The 19,027-nt window shown below is 41.3% G+C and overlaps 1 protein-coding gene across 11 annotated transcripts in view; it reads right to left on the bottom strand.

The window, feature by feature from the left end:
- Positions 1 to 19,027, bottom strand: part of GRIA3 (glutamate ionotropic receptor AMPA type subunit 3) — a 568,173-nt gene that overhangs the window by 193,710 nt on the left and 355,436 nt on the right. For all 11 annotated transcript variants that reach the window (XR_012493554.2, XM_088795040.1, XM_088795041.1 and 8 more), the window contains one exon: positions 1,997 to 2,158. Coding sequence is in view for 10 of the 11 variants with exons in the window: in XM_088795040.1 (XP_088651166.1) it covers positions 1,997 to 2,158 (162 nt within the window). In the remaining variant the exon portion in view is untranslated. The remainder of the gene's footprint in view (positions 1 to 1,996; positions 2,159 to 19,027) is intronic.

Below are 19,027 nucleotides of genomic sequence, written 5' to 3'. Positions count from 1 at the left end.
CCTCCTGTGAGAGGCCCTACAACAGCCCAAGTTCAGCCGAAGAATGTGCCCTGCCCAGGGCCACCTGCAATGAACTACAAAGCAATCTGCAGTTGGCCACTGCCTGCTCTGGGCTTGGAGGTGCCTTGAGAGGCCAAGCCATGAACCAAGGACAGCTGTTACTAATGCTTGGCTTAGGGGTGCTCAGCCAGAGGTATGGGACATGCTAAAGTCAGGTGCTGCTTGTTTAGGTTTTGTGAAATTTTGAGAGATTTTAGGAAATTCTGCAGCATGAGAAAAGGCAGGTATTTATTCAGAAAAGGCACTAGAACTGGATTGTGTGGGCCCAACATTTGGGTGGGGTGAGGTCTCAGGGAATCAGAGTGAACGGACCATATTAGCCAGGTTGATGGAGACTTAGATATCATGGTCACCTGCGTCTGCATGCCAGGAGAGATGAAAGCAAAATAAAGAAACAATGGTTTCCACTGCCTCCTTTATCCAGGAGAAAATTGCCCCTTCATCCCTCATCCACAATCAGACAATTCAGTTTCTCCCCATATGTTCCTGGTGCCTCTCCAGCTGCTGCTGCAGTGCTGGAGCTCAGAGTGAGTGAGTCCATCAGTGAGTAAGGTTGTGTGTGGGCCCATTAAGAGGAGCACTTGGAACTGCAGCCATTCTAGTCTCACTCAGCCACAATCTCTGCTGGTTTTCACAGCCAGAAGTTATGGGGACTTCTCTCCCTAGGCCTGGATATGTGGGCTAGAGAGCCTTGTGTGAGGCTGGGACTCCTCACTCCTCCAGGGTGGGAGGCCTCCAAAGCTGAGATAGCGCTCTCGATTTTCAATGGTCACATGTGGGTGTGGGACTAGCCTGTTCCATGTCTCTACCCCTCCTATCAGTCTTGAGGTGGCTTCTTCTGCATGACCTTAGTTGTAAGGCTTTGGTTGTACTAGACTTCAGGAAATTCTCAATAATGGTTTTTCTGTAGTTTAGTTGTAATTTTTATGTGGTCATGACAGGAGATAAGCTCAGCATTTACCTATTGTGCCATCTTGACTGGATCTTCTGTTCTCCCTTCTGTTCTTGCCAGGGAGGATGTGGATATGGGTATCTTGAAACCGTGAGAGAGGATATTTCCCCTACCCTTTCCTTTTTTTGGGAAGGGTCTTGACTCTACTTTGACCCCTTGTCTTGATCATAAGAGTCCCACAGCTATAGTACATACGTACTTTCATTATATTAAGGAGGAAAAATTTCAATTTCGTTTCATACTTGAATTAATGTATTGAGGGAATGGTTACTTAAAAAAATACATTTGAAGGATCTTTTGTGTAACATAAATAACTTTCCCCTAATTTGTCTGTATTAATTCCTGATTTTTAAGAAGTAGTATTTTTAGCAATAGGGGAATACATATGAAAAAATGTGCACTTTAAGCCTGACTTCTACTTTTAATATTCCTGTCTTTATTTCATGAAAATGAGCAACTTAGACAATCTAATTATTTTTAAAGATAGTTTTGCAGGCAGAAAAAAAAAATTCTGTCCAATATATGTATAGGCAACTCACACTTTGTATTAGAGCCTAATTCACTGGGGTGTACTGAAATTCATGAAACTTAATAACATAAAGCAATCACATAAATAACGTAAAATCTAATTTTCTGTTTCAGACTATCAATCTCCCTTAGCTATTTCCACTGCCCCCATCTTTTGTTCAACTCAGGTTCTTGTAATACTGTAAGTTATTATGAGCATATTATGATGAAATTTATTAAAATATTAAGTTAACATTCCCCAATACTGGGTTTTAAAAGACCTCTTTCTTAATAGCTTTTTTATTTGGGAGTTTTGTTTTCAAATTCAATAGCATCAACCTGCGGTTTTATTTTAGCATCCTTGAAACAGTTTTGAGGGAAGACTACTTGATCACATGATTGCTGTAAATATATAAAGACCATACTGAGATGCTTTAAAAAGCTGGCCTAAGGTTTCTACATGCCATGGAACATTACCTTTAGTGGCGCATTCTTGGCTTCAGGGAATTCCCTTTCATCCAGTCTCACCCAGCGCTGTATGAACTGCTGAACCATAGGGTTTTCATTGTTGACAATCTGGAATCCTGTAATGTTGGCTCCGCCATGCATGACCCTTTCGAGCAAAATATCAGTAAAACCCTGGAAAGAGATTGAAAGAGAATCATGATTGTGGGAAGGAGTGAGTTGTTACTCACCATATTTGTTGATTAGACTGCTAAGGAGGAAATGAAAGTTCCTTCATTAGGATCACTCTTAAATTTAAAAAACCCTGGACACAATGTTTTATGTTATTTATATCTCAATTAAAACAACAACAAAAAACAAACAAAAACCCTGGATATGGACTACTTCTTAGGGCACTATGTCTCTGAAACTATAGGCATAAAGGAGAAAATATTCTTTCTTCCACTTTAGAGCCTGTGTCTATGCTGAAGGAAGGACAAACATAGATGCCAACTTCAAGCAAATGTTTTGATTTGTTTCATAACCTGTATTTTTAGTGTTTCTTCATTGAGTACAAGTAAAATGCTTCATGTAACTGGAAAATGTTTAAAAAGTTTCACCCTAACTAGAGGAATAAAAAACATTTCTTCAGATTAACATGCCCAACACAGCAGATTGCTTCAGATTCTCATGATGAGTACTTTCAACATTTGTGACTTACAGAAATGCCAAAGAGCAAAATTGATAGCTTGGTTGTATATGATGGTACAAACCCCAGGATATGTCTCAAATATGTCTATAAAGGAGTTTTTACAACCACTTCATAGCATCCGTCATTTTCTTCTTCTCTTGCTCTGGTTGCGATCTGGTGGCTCTGCCTCGTAAGCCTCCTGATGGAATCTCTTTATGTTCACACCAAGTCGTCTTCACCTGGGTACCATCAGTTCCACTGGGCATTGCTATTTTCCAGGACACCTCTCCCAGGAATTGTGCTATTTTTACTGGATACCTGTCTCTTGATAGTTGCTGCTGATATATTTCGGTCTTCAGTGGGCTGAAGCCAACATTTATATTCATTTATATTCAACATTGGGAGAATTCTTCCTCCCTTCTTTAGATTCTCCTTCCCAATATTTTAGTATAAATATATTAAATATACAGAAAAGTTGAAAGACTTGTACAGTGAACATCCATATAGTTACTACTCATATTTTACAATTAGTATTTTTCTATCCATCCACCAATCCTTTCATTTTTGGATGCATTTCAAAGTTGCAGATATTAGTTCATTTCACACAAAAAGACCTCAGTGTGCAAGTCATTAACTAGAGTTCAATGTTTGTTTGCAGTCCTTTTCCTCCTTCCCTCATTTCTTTCCTTCCTTTCTTCCTTTTTTCTTTCCTTCCTCCCTTCCTTCCTTCCTCCCTCCCTCCCTCCCTCCCTTCCTTCCTTCCTTCCTTCCTTCCTTCCTTCCTTCCTTCCTTCCTTCCTTCCTTCCTTCCTTCTTTTATCAGGTAAATTTGCATTAAACAAAATGTACACTTTTTATTTTCTTTATTTTCAGTTGTAGTTGACATACAATATTATATTATTTTCAGATGTACAACATAGTGATTAGGCATTTATATAACTTACAAAGTGATCACCCTGATAAGTCTAGTACCCTGTGACACCATATATAGTTATTAAACTATTATAGACTACATTCCCTATGCTGTACTTGACATCCCTGTGACTATTTTTTTAATGTTTCAATTACAGTTGACACTCAATATTATTTTATATTAGTTTCAGGTGTACAGCATTGTGGTTAGACATTTATATAATTTACAAAGTGACCCCTCTGATTAGTCTAGTACCCACCTGGCACTATACAGTTACAACATTATTGACTATATTCCCTATGCTGTACTTTACATCCCCATGACTATTTTTTTTTTAAATTAAAGTTTTTTGGGGTGTCAATTGTTAGTAAAGTTACATACATTTCAGGTGTACAATTCTTTTTTTTTTTTTTTTTTTTTTAAATTTTATTTTATTAAATTTATTGGGGTGACAATTGTTAGTAAAATTACATAGATTTCAGGTGTACAATTCTGTATTACATCAGCTATAAATCCCAATGTGTGTTCACCACCCAGAGTCAGTTCTCCTTCTATCACCATATATTTGATCCCCTTTACCCTCATATATCACCCCTCTCCCCCCTTACCCTCTGGTAACCACTAAACTATTGTCTGTGTCTATGAGTTTTTGTTTCCTTTGTTTGTCTTGTTCTTCAGTTGTTTTCAGTTTTATACAACACATATCAGTGAAATCATATGGTTCTCGACTTTTTCTGCATGACTATTTTTATAACTGGAAATTTGTACTTCTTAATCCCTTTCACTTTTTTTTCACTGATTTCCTCAACCCCCTTCCCATCCGCAACAATCAATTTGTTCTCTGTATATAAGTTTGTTTCTGTTTCGTTTGTCTGTTTATTTTGTTTTTTAGATTCCACATATAAATGCAATAATATGGTATTTACCTTTCTCTGTTTGATTTATTTCACTTAGCATAATACCCGCTCGGCCCATCCATGTTGTTGCAGATGGCAAGATTTCATTCATTTTTATGGCTGAGTAATATTCCATTGTATATATGTACCACCTCTTCTTTATTCACCTATTGATGGACATTTTGGTTGCTTCCATAGCTTGGCTACTGTAAATAATGCTGCAATGAACATATGGGGTGCATATATCTTTTCAAATTAGTGTTTTGGATTTTTTTCAGATAAATACCCAGGAGTGGAATTGCTAGGTCATATGGTAGTTCTTTTTTTAATTTTTTGAGGAACCTCCAAAATGTTTTCTAGTGGCTGTACCAGTTTGCAATCCCACCAACAGTGCATGAGGGTTTCCTTTTCTCCACATCCTTGTTAACACTTGTTTGTTGATTTATTGATAATAGTCATTATGGCAGATGTAAAGTTATATCTTATTGTGGGAAATGCAAATCAAAGCCATATTACCTCACACCTGTCTTAAATGTGCCACTCAGTGAATTTTCATGAATGCATATACTTGTATTACTCAAATCCTCGTTAGTTTTCTTTTTTTGCATTATAGTTTTTTATTGAAGTGTAATAATCATATAGAAAAACTTACCTATCTTTTAGTGTATAACCTGATGAATTTTCACAAACTGAGTACAGAAATGTAACCAACATCCAGAAGCAGCTCCCCCCATTTTGTGTCTCTTTAGTCACCACCCCTACCCCCACTTTAAATTTTTTTATATTTCTTTAACATGGGCGACAAGGTAGTCTTAGAAAACACTTTAGTGAAACAGCTTTTTCAGTTATTATTCACATCTCTTTTCTATTACTTTTATAAATGGGATATGAGTCAATGGAGACTGGCCAAAAGCCAAATAATTTGCATCACTCAAAATCATTCCTCCTCTCAGATAATCACAAAGTGTTTTTTAAATTAACATTAACTCATTAGCATGAGTTTTCTTCCAAAGGCCTCCTTCATGAGAACAACTAAGACTCACTGTTTTATCCCATTTGCTCCCCCTGCACTGTAATCAGCATAGACACTTGCTTGTGTATAAAATCTAGCAGAGGCTCCAGTGGGTGCTTAAGCTTAACTATTACACAACTCCCTACTTCTACCCTCTAAATATATATACAAATAAAGAGCCAAGCACAAAACTTTGACAAATGGCTTTAATTCATTTACTGTGCCAAATTGTATTTGGCAGTTAACAGTATTACATAAGAACATTGACCAGCTGCCCACCTGCCTGCTGGTGGGGGTAAAGAGTATGCTCTCTGGTGCTCTCCTGCCAGGACAGAGTCCCAGAGAAGCAGTTTCCAGCCTCTGGGACTTGCATGGGAGGTGCTGGCTCGGGTAGTGGATGGCTATAGGCTGTGATTGGTTGGCCATCGGCTGTAACCAGTTAGCCAATTGGCTGCTGATGTAACTGCCGTGCCTGCATTAGTTGGTTGGCTGTTTGGCAGGCATAAAATCAGACGGTGGATTGCGGATGCTGTGCATCCTTCTTCGTGTGTCTCGCCCGACCGCCAGTGAGAATATAGTAGTATGACTCCCCTATTTAAGGCTCTGCGGGTATTCCTTTTTGGCCTCACCATATCCTGCATTCTTATGTGAGGAGTGGGAGCTGAGACCCCACGTGACACCCTGCATGACACATGGTACAGCGAGCAGGGTTTGGTGTTGGCGGAAACTCTCCATAAAATAATGGAGCAGTTTATACGTATGAAAACTCAATTTCAGAAGGCCCGTTAGGAGCTGCGCTGGGAACAGGAGGTGTGGTCTGCCTGGGAGACTAGAGCCTCCAGATGGCACACCACCCTCTTGGACATAGAAGGCGTCACCTTCCTTTTGGTAATCTGCTACTGCTGCTGTAGGTTCCTACGGTTGCAGATATCTTGCACTGAGGCCTCCACTCAATCGGATGCCTGGCATGGTGAGCAGGATTCCGGCCTGGTAGAAATGGTGTCTGACTCTGGGGAGAAGGACATGTGGCCCCCACACAGTGTGTGGTACCCGGTAGCCACTGTTCTCAGAAGTTGGACCCCTGAGGAGGGATGGGAGGACATGGATGGCTCTCTGGCCAGCGTGGATGTTCTAGCTGAGTGGTTGCTGGAGGAGACGAAGGGTATAGCCAGCCTGTGGGATGGATGTTCTTCACTGTGTTGTGTCATAACATGGAGGACACACTTAATGAAATAGCTCAGGTGCAGGACCAGCAGCCCCCGGGGGAGGCTCTGGAAGCTCGAGAACATCAGTTGGAGGAGGTTGTGACCTCAGTGCAGCATAGCCCAGGTGTGGGACCAGGTATCCCAATGGGAGGCGTTGGAAGTTGGGGTCTGCCTGTTAGAGGAGGAGCCCCACAGTGGAGTCTCTGAGGCACAGGCAGAAGATGCAAGTGGAGACAATGTAGCTCCCAACCCCCAAGCCCGACCCATCTTGAAGCAAAAGGTAAAGCATGAGCAACCTTTGGGCCCCAGGGGCATTGCTGGCGATAACCCAGCTGTGACTGAGTTCACAACCTACACCCCTTATACTACCACTGAGTTGCAGGAGCTGGGGAGTCGGTACCTACAATGCCCTGGAGAGCCAGTCTCGGCTTGGCTACTATGTTTATGGGATGAGGGGGCAGACAGCATTCTCTGCTCTCCAGGTGAAATGGAAAAGCTAGCCTCAGTGACAGTGCATCGTCCCTGCGATGAGGGTTACAGAATTGCCATAGGTGGGCCCAAGACCAGGGCAACCACACTCTAATGGAGTGGCTCAATGCACAGTATGTGGAGAGGCTGGCAAGCTGCCAGACACTGTGAGTAAATGGCAATAATATACTGAACTTACTCAAATCATGCATGAAATGGGTATGAGACATGCTATGTTCAACCCTAATATGTGGAGGCTGGATGATGAGCTTTTTACAACCAGTATGAGAGATCTGGTTTTGGATACTGCACCTCCAAATGCTTTTGGATCCTTGGTTGCCATCTTACTCCCTATGTGGGGTGGTGGATCCATGAAGTTACCATTGCCATGGCCATGCCAGGGGATGTTGAAAGCTGGCGGTAAAGTAAGTTAAGACAGGAGGTCCAAAAATTTAAGACCTGGAAGCCCAAGTCAAAAGTAAGGGGGTGAGGTTGCGGGCCTCAGAGTGTAACACGCACGCAGATGTGGCGTGATCTCGTGGTAGCAAGGGATGATCGGGAAAAAATAGACCGACAACCCAATGCACTCTTGTTGGAACTTTGGAAACAGTTGCGTCCAGAACAGCAATTCTGGTGAAGCCTAAAGGAGAAGTCTGGGATAGTGCAAACCCGTGTTCTTCCAGGACTTCATGTGGCCGCTTGAGGCTGACTCCTTTCAGCTTGATTAGGGGTGGGGCCAAGGTACCGGGTCAGAGGGGATGAGTGGGGACCGGAGGCCCCACGTGGAACTGTCCATACATTGGTCCCCTTCTAATGTGCAGAGGGTTTTGGCACTAGTTGACACAGGTGCAGACTGCAGTCTTGTTTATGGGAACTCAGAACTGTTCCCCAGACCAGCAATCTGCATTGATGGCTATGAGAGAAAGACAGTGATGGTAAAAGCTGTTTCCTTACCATTGGGTATAGGAAGGCTTCCCTCCCATACCTACAAGGTGTATGTCTCTCTCGTTCCGGAATATATTCTAGGAGTGGACATGCTACATGGCCTCAGTTTACAGACATCGGTTGGAGAGTTCCATCTCTGGATCTGGGTGGTGAAAGCAGTGACACGTGGGCATGCTCACCACCCTCCTCAAGTGTTGCCACAGCCCTGGCGCGTGGTTACAGTGCGACACTACCGCCTGCCAGGAGGACAGGAGGAGATTGGTCGTACAATTTTGGAATTGGAGAAGGCACATGTTGTGAGGCCGACGCACAGTCCCTTTAACTCCCCAATATGGCCTGTCAAGAAGCCAGATGGGACCTGGCGAATGACTGTGGACTATAGGGAGTTAAATAAGACGACACTACCTTTGCACGCTGAAGTGCCTTCAATTCACGATTTGATGGATCGTCTGACTGTCCACCTGGGAACGTATCACTATGTAGTGGACTTGGCAAATGCTTTTTTCTCCATTGACATTGCACCCGAGTGTCAAGAGCTGTTTGCTTTTACTTGTGACGGGAAGCAGTGGACTTTTCATGTCCTTCCGCAGGATACTTGCACAGCCCCACTATCTGTCACGGGCTCATAGCCCAGGATTTGGCTCAGTGGGATCACCTCTCCTCTGTGGCTTTGTTTCACTATGTTGATGAAATTTTACTAGTATCTGATTCTCTTTCAGATTTAGAGCAAGCAGCTCCTTCTCTGCCGCCTGAAGTCACGTGGCTTGGCGGTGAACAAGGAAAAGGTCCAAAGCCCTGGCTTATCTGTCAAGTTTTTGGGTAGTGTGTGGTCGGGTAAGACAAAAGTCTTACCCGATTATTGACAAAATACAAGCCTTTCCCCGGCTGACCAAAGTTTCCCAATTGCAGATGTATCTGGGTCTGCTGGGATATTGGCGGGCATTTGTACCCCATTTAGCACAAATGGCAAGGCACTTGTATAACATGATGAAAAACGGGGCCTCGTGGGATTGGACAGAGTCTATAGAGCAAGACTTTGTTGCCACAAAATGGGCAATGCAGAAGGCACAGGCTCTGCAAGTAATAGACCCTGGTCGCCCGTTTGAACTTGATGTTCACGTAACCCAAGAGGGGTACGGTTGGGGCCTCTGGCAATGGCAGGATCATCTCCGGTTGCCAGTGGAATTGTGGAACGAAGCGGAAGTCCGCTACTCTCTAATAGAGAAACAGCTGGTTGCTGTGTACGCAGCCATAGTGGCCACAGAATCCATCACAGGAATGGCACAGGTGTTGGTTCGAACAAATTATCCTGTTCAGCGATGGGTCCATCCATGGACCCAGGGACTCAAAACGGGGGTGGCATAGACCACCACCCTCGTCAAGTGGGGTGCCTACTTGGAGCAATGTAACACCCTTAGTTCAAGCCCTTTGAGCACAGAGCTACAACAGGTCCTGGGGCCTGTGGAGCTTGTAGTCCAGGCTGAGCCAAGCGCTCTGCCTAGAGAGGAGGATTTGGAGCCTTTGCCCTACAGAGAAGGACAGCCCCCAGTACCTGAAGATGCCTGGTTTACTGATGGTTCTAGCCAAGGAGCTGCAGCCATTTGGGTGGCTATTGGTGTCCAGCCCCAAACAGACACCATTTAGTTTGACACTGGGATGGGCCAGAGTAGCCGGTGGGCTGAGCTATGGGCTGTGTGGATGATAATCAGCCACGAGCCTGAGCCCCTAGTTATTTGTACTGACAGCTGTGAGGTGTTCTGGGGCCTAATGTTGTGGCTCCCTACATGGAAACACCAAAAATTGTTGGTAGGACACCGTCTACTCTGGGGTCAAGCCATGTGGCAGGACCTCTGGGACCTAGGGCAGAGAAAGGACGTGACCCTAATGCATGTCACAGGTCACTCCCCCTTAGAGTTCCCAGGTAATGATGAAGGAGATGCCCTAGCACGTGTCCGATGGTTAGAACGGACCCCTGCCACTGATGTGGACTACTGGCTGCATAGGAAATTGCAGCACGCTGGAAGCCGAACCATGTGGCAAGTGAGCAGACGCTGGGGTCTGCCTTTGAAATGGCAGGAGATAGCAGATGCCTGCTATATTGTGCCGTCTGTGCCCAGGACAGCCCCCAAAGGCAGAGGCTCCCCTGGGTGACACAGCAGATTATGCGAGGGCAGATGCCTCTCACTCGCTGGCAAGTGGATTACATTGGACCCCTACCTAAGGCCTGCAATGCGATGTATGTGTTCACAGCAGTGGACACGGATACGAGGTTGATGTTTGCTTGGCCGTGTCTGGCTGCGGACCAGCAGCATACAGTGGTCACTCTTACACGACTGTGCGCCCTCTATGGCCACCCCCAAGTCATTAAAAGTGACAGGGGTACCCATTTTATTGGGCAAGAAGTGCAGCGCTGGGCTCCCAAGATGGACATGCAATGGTTGTTTCATACCCTCTACAATCCACAAGCAGCTGGCATGATCAAACGCTACAACGGCCACTTGAAGCAAGGCCTCCGGGTGTTAAAACACCCTCCCACGATGCATGACTTGGCTTTGCATCTATGGGACTTCTTGAGACTCCAGAAGGAGAGACCACGGAAGGGAGGGCCTGCAGCAGTAGAAGCTCTGCTACATCGAACCACTGCTTCCATTCAGTTATAGGTTACCACAAGTGAGACTCTGTTAAAGCCAGGCTATGGCAGAAATGGAAACATTTTGCTGCCAGCACCCACATGATTGAAAGCAGGGGAATGGCAGGAATGAACTTGGTGCTAGTGGGTCAAAAACCCCCACTGTCGGTGGTTGGGCCTGATGGCCCCATGGGGGCCTGGTTTGACTCATGATTTGCAAGTGACACCAGTGGTGGTGGCCGAGTGGCCACTGCAAGTGACTGTGGTATATAGAGGTCCCGATGCTGGGACGATTTTGTGGGGGAAAATATGTGCTCTCTCTATGGCGTATTATGGGGTCCCCTGTTCTGTTACTTGTTGAAACTATGCAAGGGACCCCAAGCACTGCCATAAAGGTCTGGTACCACAAACTGGAAAGGTGCCAGTGGCAGCCAGCCTCCTTTCCCAGGACAAAAAGCTGGCATGTATCCTCCCAGATGGAAGGAATTTGCCATTGTTGGTTCCTAAGACTGCTATTTCTTTCCGCCCATAAGTGCCTATAGGATTATACAGCACAGGGGCCCTCGCGGAAGACTCTTGTCATGTAGATTGTGCATTGAGACACGTAGGGGTGGAATGTGGAGACAGAGTCCAAAGAGCAGTTTCCAGGCTCTCAGCCTCACATTGGGGGGTATTGGCTCAGGTAGTGGATAGCCTTCAGCTCTGATTGGTTGGCCATTGGCTGTAACCGGTTAGCCAATTGGCTACTGATATAACTGCCATGCCTGAGTTGGTTGGTTGGCTGGTCGGCAGGCAGAAAAATGGACGGTGGATTGCGGATCCTGTGGATCCTACTTTGTGTGTCTCGCCCAGCCACCAGTGAGAATATAGTGTTATGACTCCCCTATTTAGGGCACCGTGGGTGTTCCTTTTTGGCCTCACCATATCCTGCGTTCTTATGTGGGGAGCAGGAGCTGAGACCCCACGTGACTCCCTGCATGACATCTCCCATGTCTTAAAAGCCTGGGCTGGAAAAGTGGAGCTCCCTTCCTTTAAAGAAAGGGGTTGAGAATGCTTCTGTCCCCATCCTGGTCCTCAAAGTCAATGGCCACAGCACGTACTAAGAAGCAGTATCTCTTTTGCCATTCACACTTCAATAAGCATCACACTTCTGTTTACCTAATACTCAGAGTATTTTAAAATGGCAACAGAGGATCAACAAAAGGGAGGGAATGAGAAAATATCCCAGAAGTCTCACATCTGCTTTAAGGCATAAGTGCCACCATTTCAGTTTGGTTATGCACCATAACACTCTTTTCCAGAAAGATAATAAAAGGAGGGTGCCAACTCAAATTTACCTCACCAATCATCTCTATTTCCAGGAGACCACTCTGCCACATAGGCCCCACATATTTCCACTTATATGCTTTTCTCTCCAATAAACATACTGTAATTTGGAAATATCTTCATATGCATACTCTGCATTCATCTCTCTACCACACATCAACCATAACACTGAGGACCTAGAAGTTTCTCAGTCAACCTATGTTTTATGACAAATATATCTGGGAATGAGTTCTGGCACACCTCAGACTGTAATCAGCTTGGCTGTCTTTGTGTGATGAAATGCATCCACATCAGCACAAATCAAGCCAGGGTAAGGTCACCTCAAGCTGTTCTGGCAGTCAAGACCTACTACTGACTGCCCTGAAAGCTTATCTGTGCATATGAGCAGAAAGCACTAACACAACTTCATAGAAAAATTGGAAAGAACAGAAGTGTGGTAGAAAAAGAAAGGAAGTAACGGTTATTTAGGGAGATGAAAGGAGAGATCTTGTTGATAAAGGGCAAGAGTTGGATGGCTTCTGGTTCATTTGTGTACGTCTTGCTTATTGTAATCTAATCAGACTCTGTGGCTTGAATGTCACCCTGGTGCTCTGCATTTAGATGTGGCAAACCATAGTCCTCTAGGTTGAGATGGATTCTCCCCAAACCTTTGAAAAAAACACTAATGCAGCAGAGCTGACCAAGAAATATCAAGGGATGTAGAAGTGGAAGAGAAGAGTTGAATAGTAGAGAAGGGAATATAAGAAAAGCTGTTCTGGCTAACAGGCAGACTTGGTTGACTTGTGATCATTTTTCTATTTCTAATGCCTTTTCAGAAAACAATTTTCGTTTTGTTTCACATATTGCTAAATTCCACAGTGCAACTGACCACTGACAGTCTCCAAGATTGTAAAAATTAAAATTGCTAGATTTCTCTCTTTTAATTGGCAACATACAAACTTCACATTTGGATATAAATGCCAAGTATATCTAAACCCTCTGTAAAAAGACTAACAAAAAGAAATGGGCATAAATGTCAATCATTATGTTCTTTTGTACACCTGAAACTAATTTAAAAAATAAATAAAATTTTTTTAAAAAACGACCACCAAACAGATAAAATAGTTAAACAAATAAAAGGGTGAAGACCAATAGTAGAAAGAAGTAAGTTAGGAGAGAGTTTAAGCTGTGGAGCAGAAATTTTGTGGCTTAGTCTCCCATTCACCTCAGTTGTATTGTTTTAAAATGTTCTGTTTTCTTTCATGTATTGCTACATTCTGTTGTAGTTGTGGACAAGCATAGTCCATGACACTTTGAAAAGTGAGGCCTGACTTTCCCCAAAGCCTCAGCAAAGACACAAATTCAGCAGAGCTGAGTACCAAACTTTCAAAAGTTAAGTGATGATATGAGCAATTTTTTTTGGAAAAGGGACAAGTGGTAAGCAGGGTTGTATTAGAATAGAGGTTCTGGTTCTTTCTCCTCTTTTATTTTCTTTTTCTTTTTAATATAATTATTTATTTTTCAATTACACTTGACATACAATATTATATTAGTTTCACGTATACAGCATAGTGATCAGACATTTATATAATTTATGAAGGGATCCCCAATTAGTCTAATATCCACCTGGCACTATACATAGTTATTACCATATTATTGACCATATTCCCTATGCTGTACTTTACATCCCCATGACTATTGTGTAACTACTAATTTGTACTTCTTAATCCCTTCACCTTTTTCACCCAACCCTCCAACCTCCTTCCCATCTGGTAACCATCAATTTGTTCTCTGTGTCTATGAATCTGTTTTTGTTGTTGTTGTTGTTTGTTTTGTTCTTTAGATACCACATATTAGTGAGTTCATATGGTATTTGTCTTTCTTTGTCTGACTTATTTCACTTAGCATAATACCCTCTAGGTCCACTCATGTTGTCACAAATGGTAAGATTTCATTTTTTTAATGGCTGAGTAATATTTCATTGTATTTATGTATCATTTCTTCATCCATTTATCTATTTATGGACACTTTGGTTGCTTCCATATCTCGACTATTGTAAATAATGCTGCAATAAAAATATGAATGCACATGTCTTATCACATTAGTTTCGGGGTTTCTTCAGATAAGTACCCAAAAGTGGAATTACTGTGTCCTTCTTTGTCTCGTTATAGCCTTTGTTTTAAAGTCTATTTTGTCTGGTATAAGTATTGCTACTCCAGAATTTTTTTTTTCATTTCCATTATTATGAAATATCTTTTTCCATCCCTATACTTTCAGTCTGTGTGTCTTTCAATATGAAGTGAGTCTCTTATAGGTAGCAAATGTAGGGGTCATATTTTCTTATCCATTCAGCTACTTATATCTTTTGATTGCAGCATTTAATACATTTACATTGCAAGTAATTATTGATAGACATGTATTTCATGTCATTTTATTATTCATAGTTTTGGTCTTTTTTTCCCCATTCTTCTTCTTAAAGAAGTTCCTTTAACATATTTTACAATACTCACTAGGTGGTGATAAATTCCTTTACCTTTTTCTTAATTGGGAAGGTTTTTATCTCACCTTAATTTTAAATGATAGCCTTGCTGGGTAGAGTAATCTTGGTTGTAGGTCGTCACTTTTCATCACTTTGAATGTTTCATGCCAATCCCTTCTGGCCAGCAAAATTTCTCTTGAGATATCAGTTGACAGTCATATGGGAGCTCCCTTGTAGGTGAGTAACTGCTTTTCTCTTGTTGCTTTAATGATTCTCTCTTTGTCTTTAACCGTTGGCTTCTTAATTATGATGTGTCTGGTGTAGACCTCTTTGAGTTCATCTTATTTGGTATTACTACCTAAACTTTCTGAACTTGTACATTTATTTCCTTAGCCAGGTTAGGGAAGTTTTCTGTCATTATTTCTTTATATAGGTTTTCAATTCCTTGCTCTCTCTCTTCTCCTTCTGTTACCCCTATGATGCAAATATTAGTACACTTGATTTTGTCCCAGAGGCCCGTGAAATTGTCCTCATTTTCTTGGATTCCTTTTTCTTTTCGTTGTTCTGATTGGATGTTTTCTGCTGACTTATCATCCAAATCGCTGATTCAGTCTTCTGCTTCATCTAATCTACCGTTGATTCCCTCTAATGTATTCTTCATTGCAGGTATTGTATACTTTATTTCTTTTTTTTTCTTTTTTTTTTTTTAATTTATTGGGGTGACAATTGTTAGTAAAATTACATAGATTTCAGGTGTACAATTCTGTATTACATCATCTATAAATCCCATTGTGTGTTCACCACCCAGAGTCAGTTCTCCTTCCATCACCATATATTTGATCCCCCTTACCCTCATCTCCCAACCCTCACACCCCTTACCTCTGGTAACCACTAAACTATTGTCTGTGTCTGTGAGTTTCTGTTTCTCATTTGTTTGTCTTATTCTTCTGTTGCTTTTGGTTTATATACCACATATCAGTGAAATCACATGGTTCTCTGCTTTTCCTGTCTGACTTATTTCGCTAAGCATTACACTCTCAAGATCCATCCATGTTGTCACACATGTTCCTATATCATCTTTTCTTAGTGCCGAATAGTATTCCATTGTGTATATATACCACAACTTCTTTATCCATTCATCTATCGAAGGACATTGTGGTTGTTTCCATGTCTTGGCCACCGTAAACAAACCTGCACTGAACATTGGAGCACATGTGTCTTTATGTATAAATGTTTTCAGATTTTTGGGGTACATACCCAGGAGAGAGAGTGCTGGGTCATATGGTAATTCTATTCGTAATTTATTGAGGAACCTCCACACTGCCTTCCATAACGGCTGCACCAGTCTGCATTCCCACCAACAGTGTATGAGGGTTCCTTTTTCTCCACAGCCTCTTCAACACTTGTTACTATTTGTCTTCTTGATGATAGCCATTCTGACTGGGGTGAGGTGATATCTCATTGTGGTTTTGATTTGCATTTCTCTGATGATTAGTGATGTTGAGCATTTTTTCACATGTCTATTTGCCATTTGTATGTCCTCTTTGGAGAAATGTCTCTCCAGGTACTCAGTCCATTTTTCAATTGGGTTCTTTGATTTTTTTGTTGTTGAGTTCCATGAGTTCCTTGTATAGTTTGGATATTAGCCCCTTATCTGAGGCACTGTTTGCAAAAATCTTCTCCCATTCAGTTGGTTGCCTCTTTATTTTGTCGATGGTTTCTTTTGCTGTGCAGAAGCTTTTAAGTTTCATATAGTCCCATTCGTTTATTTTAGCTTTTACTTCCATTGCCTTTGGAGTCAAACTCATAAAATGCTCTTTCAACCCAGGTCCATAAGTTTAGTACCTATGTTTTCTTCTATGCAGTTTATTGTGTCAGGTCTTATGCTTAAGTCTTTGATCCATTTTGAATTAATTTTGGTACATGGTGACAAATAGCAGTCCAGTTTCATTCTTTTGCACGTGGTTATCCAATTCTCCCAGCACCATTTATTGAAGAGGCTGTCTTTGCTCCATTGTATGTTTTTAGCTTCTTTGTCAAAAATTATCTGTCCATATTTATATGGTTTTATTTCTGGGTTCTCAATTCTATTCCATTGGTCTATGTGTCTGTTTTTCTGCCAATACCACGCTGTTTTGATTATTGTAGCCCTGTAGTACAAGCCAAAGTCAGGAAGTGTGATACCTCCATTATTGTTCTTTTTTCTTAAGATTGCTTTGGCTATTCGGGGTCTTTTGTGGTTCCAAACAAATCTGATGATTTTTTGTTCTATTTCTTTAAAAAATGCCATTGGGATTTTGATGGGGATTGCATTAAATCTGTATATTGCTTTGGGTAATATGGCCATTTTAGGTATGTTGATTCTTGCAATCCATGAGCATGGAATGTCATTCCATTTCTTTGTGTCTTCTTCAATTTCTTTCAAAAATGTCTTATAGTTTTCAGCATATAAGTCTTTCACATCCTTGGTTAAGTTTATTCCTAGGTATTTTATTCTTTTTGCTACAATTGCAAAAGGAATTGTTTTTTGTATTTCTTTTTCTGAGATTTCATTGTTAGTATATAGGAAAGCAATGGACTTTTGTATGTTAATTTTGTAGCCAGCAACTTTACTGTATTCGTTGATTGTTTCTAATAGCTTTTTGGTGGAGTCTTTAGGGTTTTCTATATATAGCATCTTGTCATCTGCAAAGAGTGACAATTTAACTTCTTCATTCCCAATTTGGATGCCTTTTATTTCTTTCTCTTGCCTGATTGCTCTGGCAAGGACTTCCAACACTATGTTGAAAAGCAGAGGTGATAGGGGACAGCCCTGTCTTGTTCCTGAACGTAGAGCAAAGGGCTTCAGTTTTTCTCCATTAATTATGAGATTAGCAGAGGGCTTGTCATATATGGCCTTTATTATGTTACGATATTTTCCTTCTATACCTATTTCATTAAGTTTTTTAATCATAAATGGATGTTGTATCTTGTCAAATGCTTTTTCTGCATCAATTGATATAATCATATGATTTTTGTCCTGTATTTTGTTTATGTGGTGTATCACATTGATGGATTTGCGGATGTTGAACCATCCTTGTGCCCCGGGGTTGAACCCCACTTGGTCGTCATGAATAATCTTTTTAATGCATTGTTGTATTTGATTTGCTAGAATTTTATTTAGGATTTTTGCATCTGTATTCATCAGAGATATTGGTCTGTAATTTCTTTTTTATGCTGTCCTTACCAGGTTTTGGTATCAGGGTAATGTTGGCCTCATAAAATGAGTTAGGCAGTACTGTCTCTTCTTCAATTTTTTGGAAGAGTTTGAGCAGGATTGGTATTAGATCCTCTTTGAAGATTTGGTAGAATTCACTAGTGAAGCCATCTGGTCCCGGACTTTTGCTTTTGGGAAGGTTTTGAATGACTGATTCAATTTCGTTACTAGTGATCTGTCTGTTTAGATTTTCCAGTTCTTCATGGTTCAGACTTGGAAAGCTATATGTTTCTAAGAACTTGTCCATTTCTTCAATGTTATTGAGTTTGGTGGCATATAGTCCTTCATAGTATTCTTGGATGATCCTTTGTATTTCTGTGGTGTCCGTGATAACTTCCCCTTTTTCATTTCTGATTTTGTTAATAATGTCTTCTCTCTTTTTATGTTAGTGAGTCTAGCCAAGGGTTTGAAGGGGATCAAATATATGGTGATGGAAGGAGAATTGACTCTGGGTGGTGAACACACAATGGGATTTATAGATGATGTAATACAGAATTGTACACCTGAAATCTGTGTAATTTTACTAACAATTGTCACCCCAATAAATTAAAAAAAAAAAAAAAAAGAACCAGGTCTTTGTCACATTAATTTTTTCTATTGTCTTTTTGTTCTCTATTACTTTTAGTTCTGCTCTGATTTTTGTTATTTCCTTTCTTCTGCTGACCTTGGGTTTCACTTGTTCTTCTTTTTCTAGTTCTTTAAGGTGTAACATGAGGTTATTTATTTGGGAGTTTTCTTGTTTCTTTTTTTTTTTTTTTTAATTAAATTTATTGGGGTGACAATTGTTAGTAAAATTACATAGATTTCAGGTGTACAATTCTGTATTACATCATCTATAAATCCCATTGTGTGTTCATCACCCAGAGTCAGTTCTTCCATCACCATATATTCGATCCCCCTTACCCTCACCTCCCCCCCCACCCCCCTTACCCTCTGGCAACCACTAAACTATTGTCCGTGTCTATGAGTTTCTTGTTTCTTGAGATAGGCCTGTAATGAGATAAATTTCCCTCTTAAAACTGCTTTCGCTGCATCCCAAAAATTTTGCTGGATGTATTTTCATTGTCATTTGTTTTTATGTATCTTTTGGTCTCTCTTCTAATTTCTTCTTTGACCCAGTCATTCTTTAAAGTATGTTGTTTAATCTCCATGTATTTGTGTTTTTTCCTGCTTTATTTTTGCAGTTGATATCCAATTTCAAAGCCTTGTGATCAGAGAATATGCTTGGTATGATTTCAATCTTCTTAAATTTGGTGGGGCAGATT

Source organism: Rhinolophus sinicus, chromosome 18 (assembly GCF_057876585.1).
Source record: "Rhinolophus sinicus isolate RSI-liver-muscle chromosome 18, RSI-T2T, whole genome shotgun sequence".
Classification (NCBI taxonomy): domain Eukaryota; kingdom Metazoa; phylum Chordata; class Mammalia; order Chiroptera; family Rhinolophidae; genus Rhinolophus; species Rhinolophus sinicus.
Note: the sequence above shows the minus strand (reverse complement) of the source record. Positions and strands in the feature narration are given on the sequence as shown.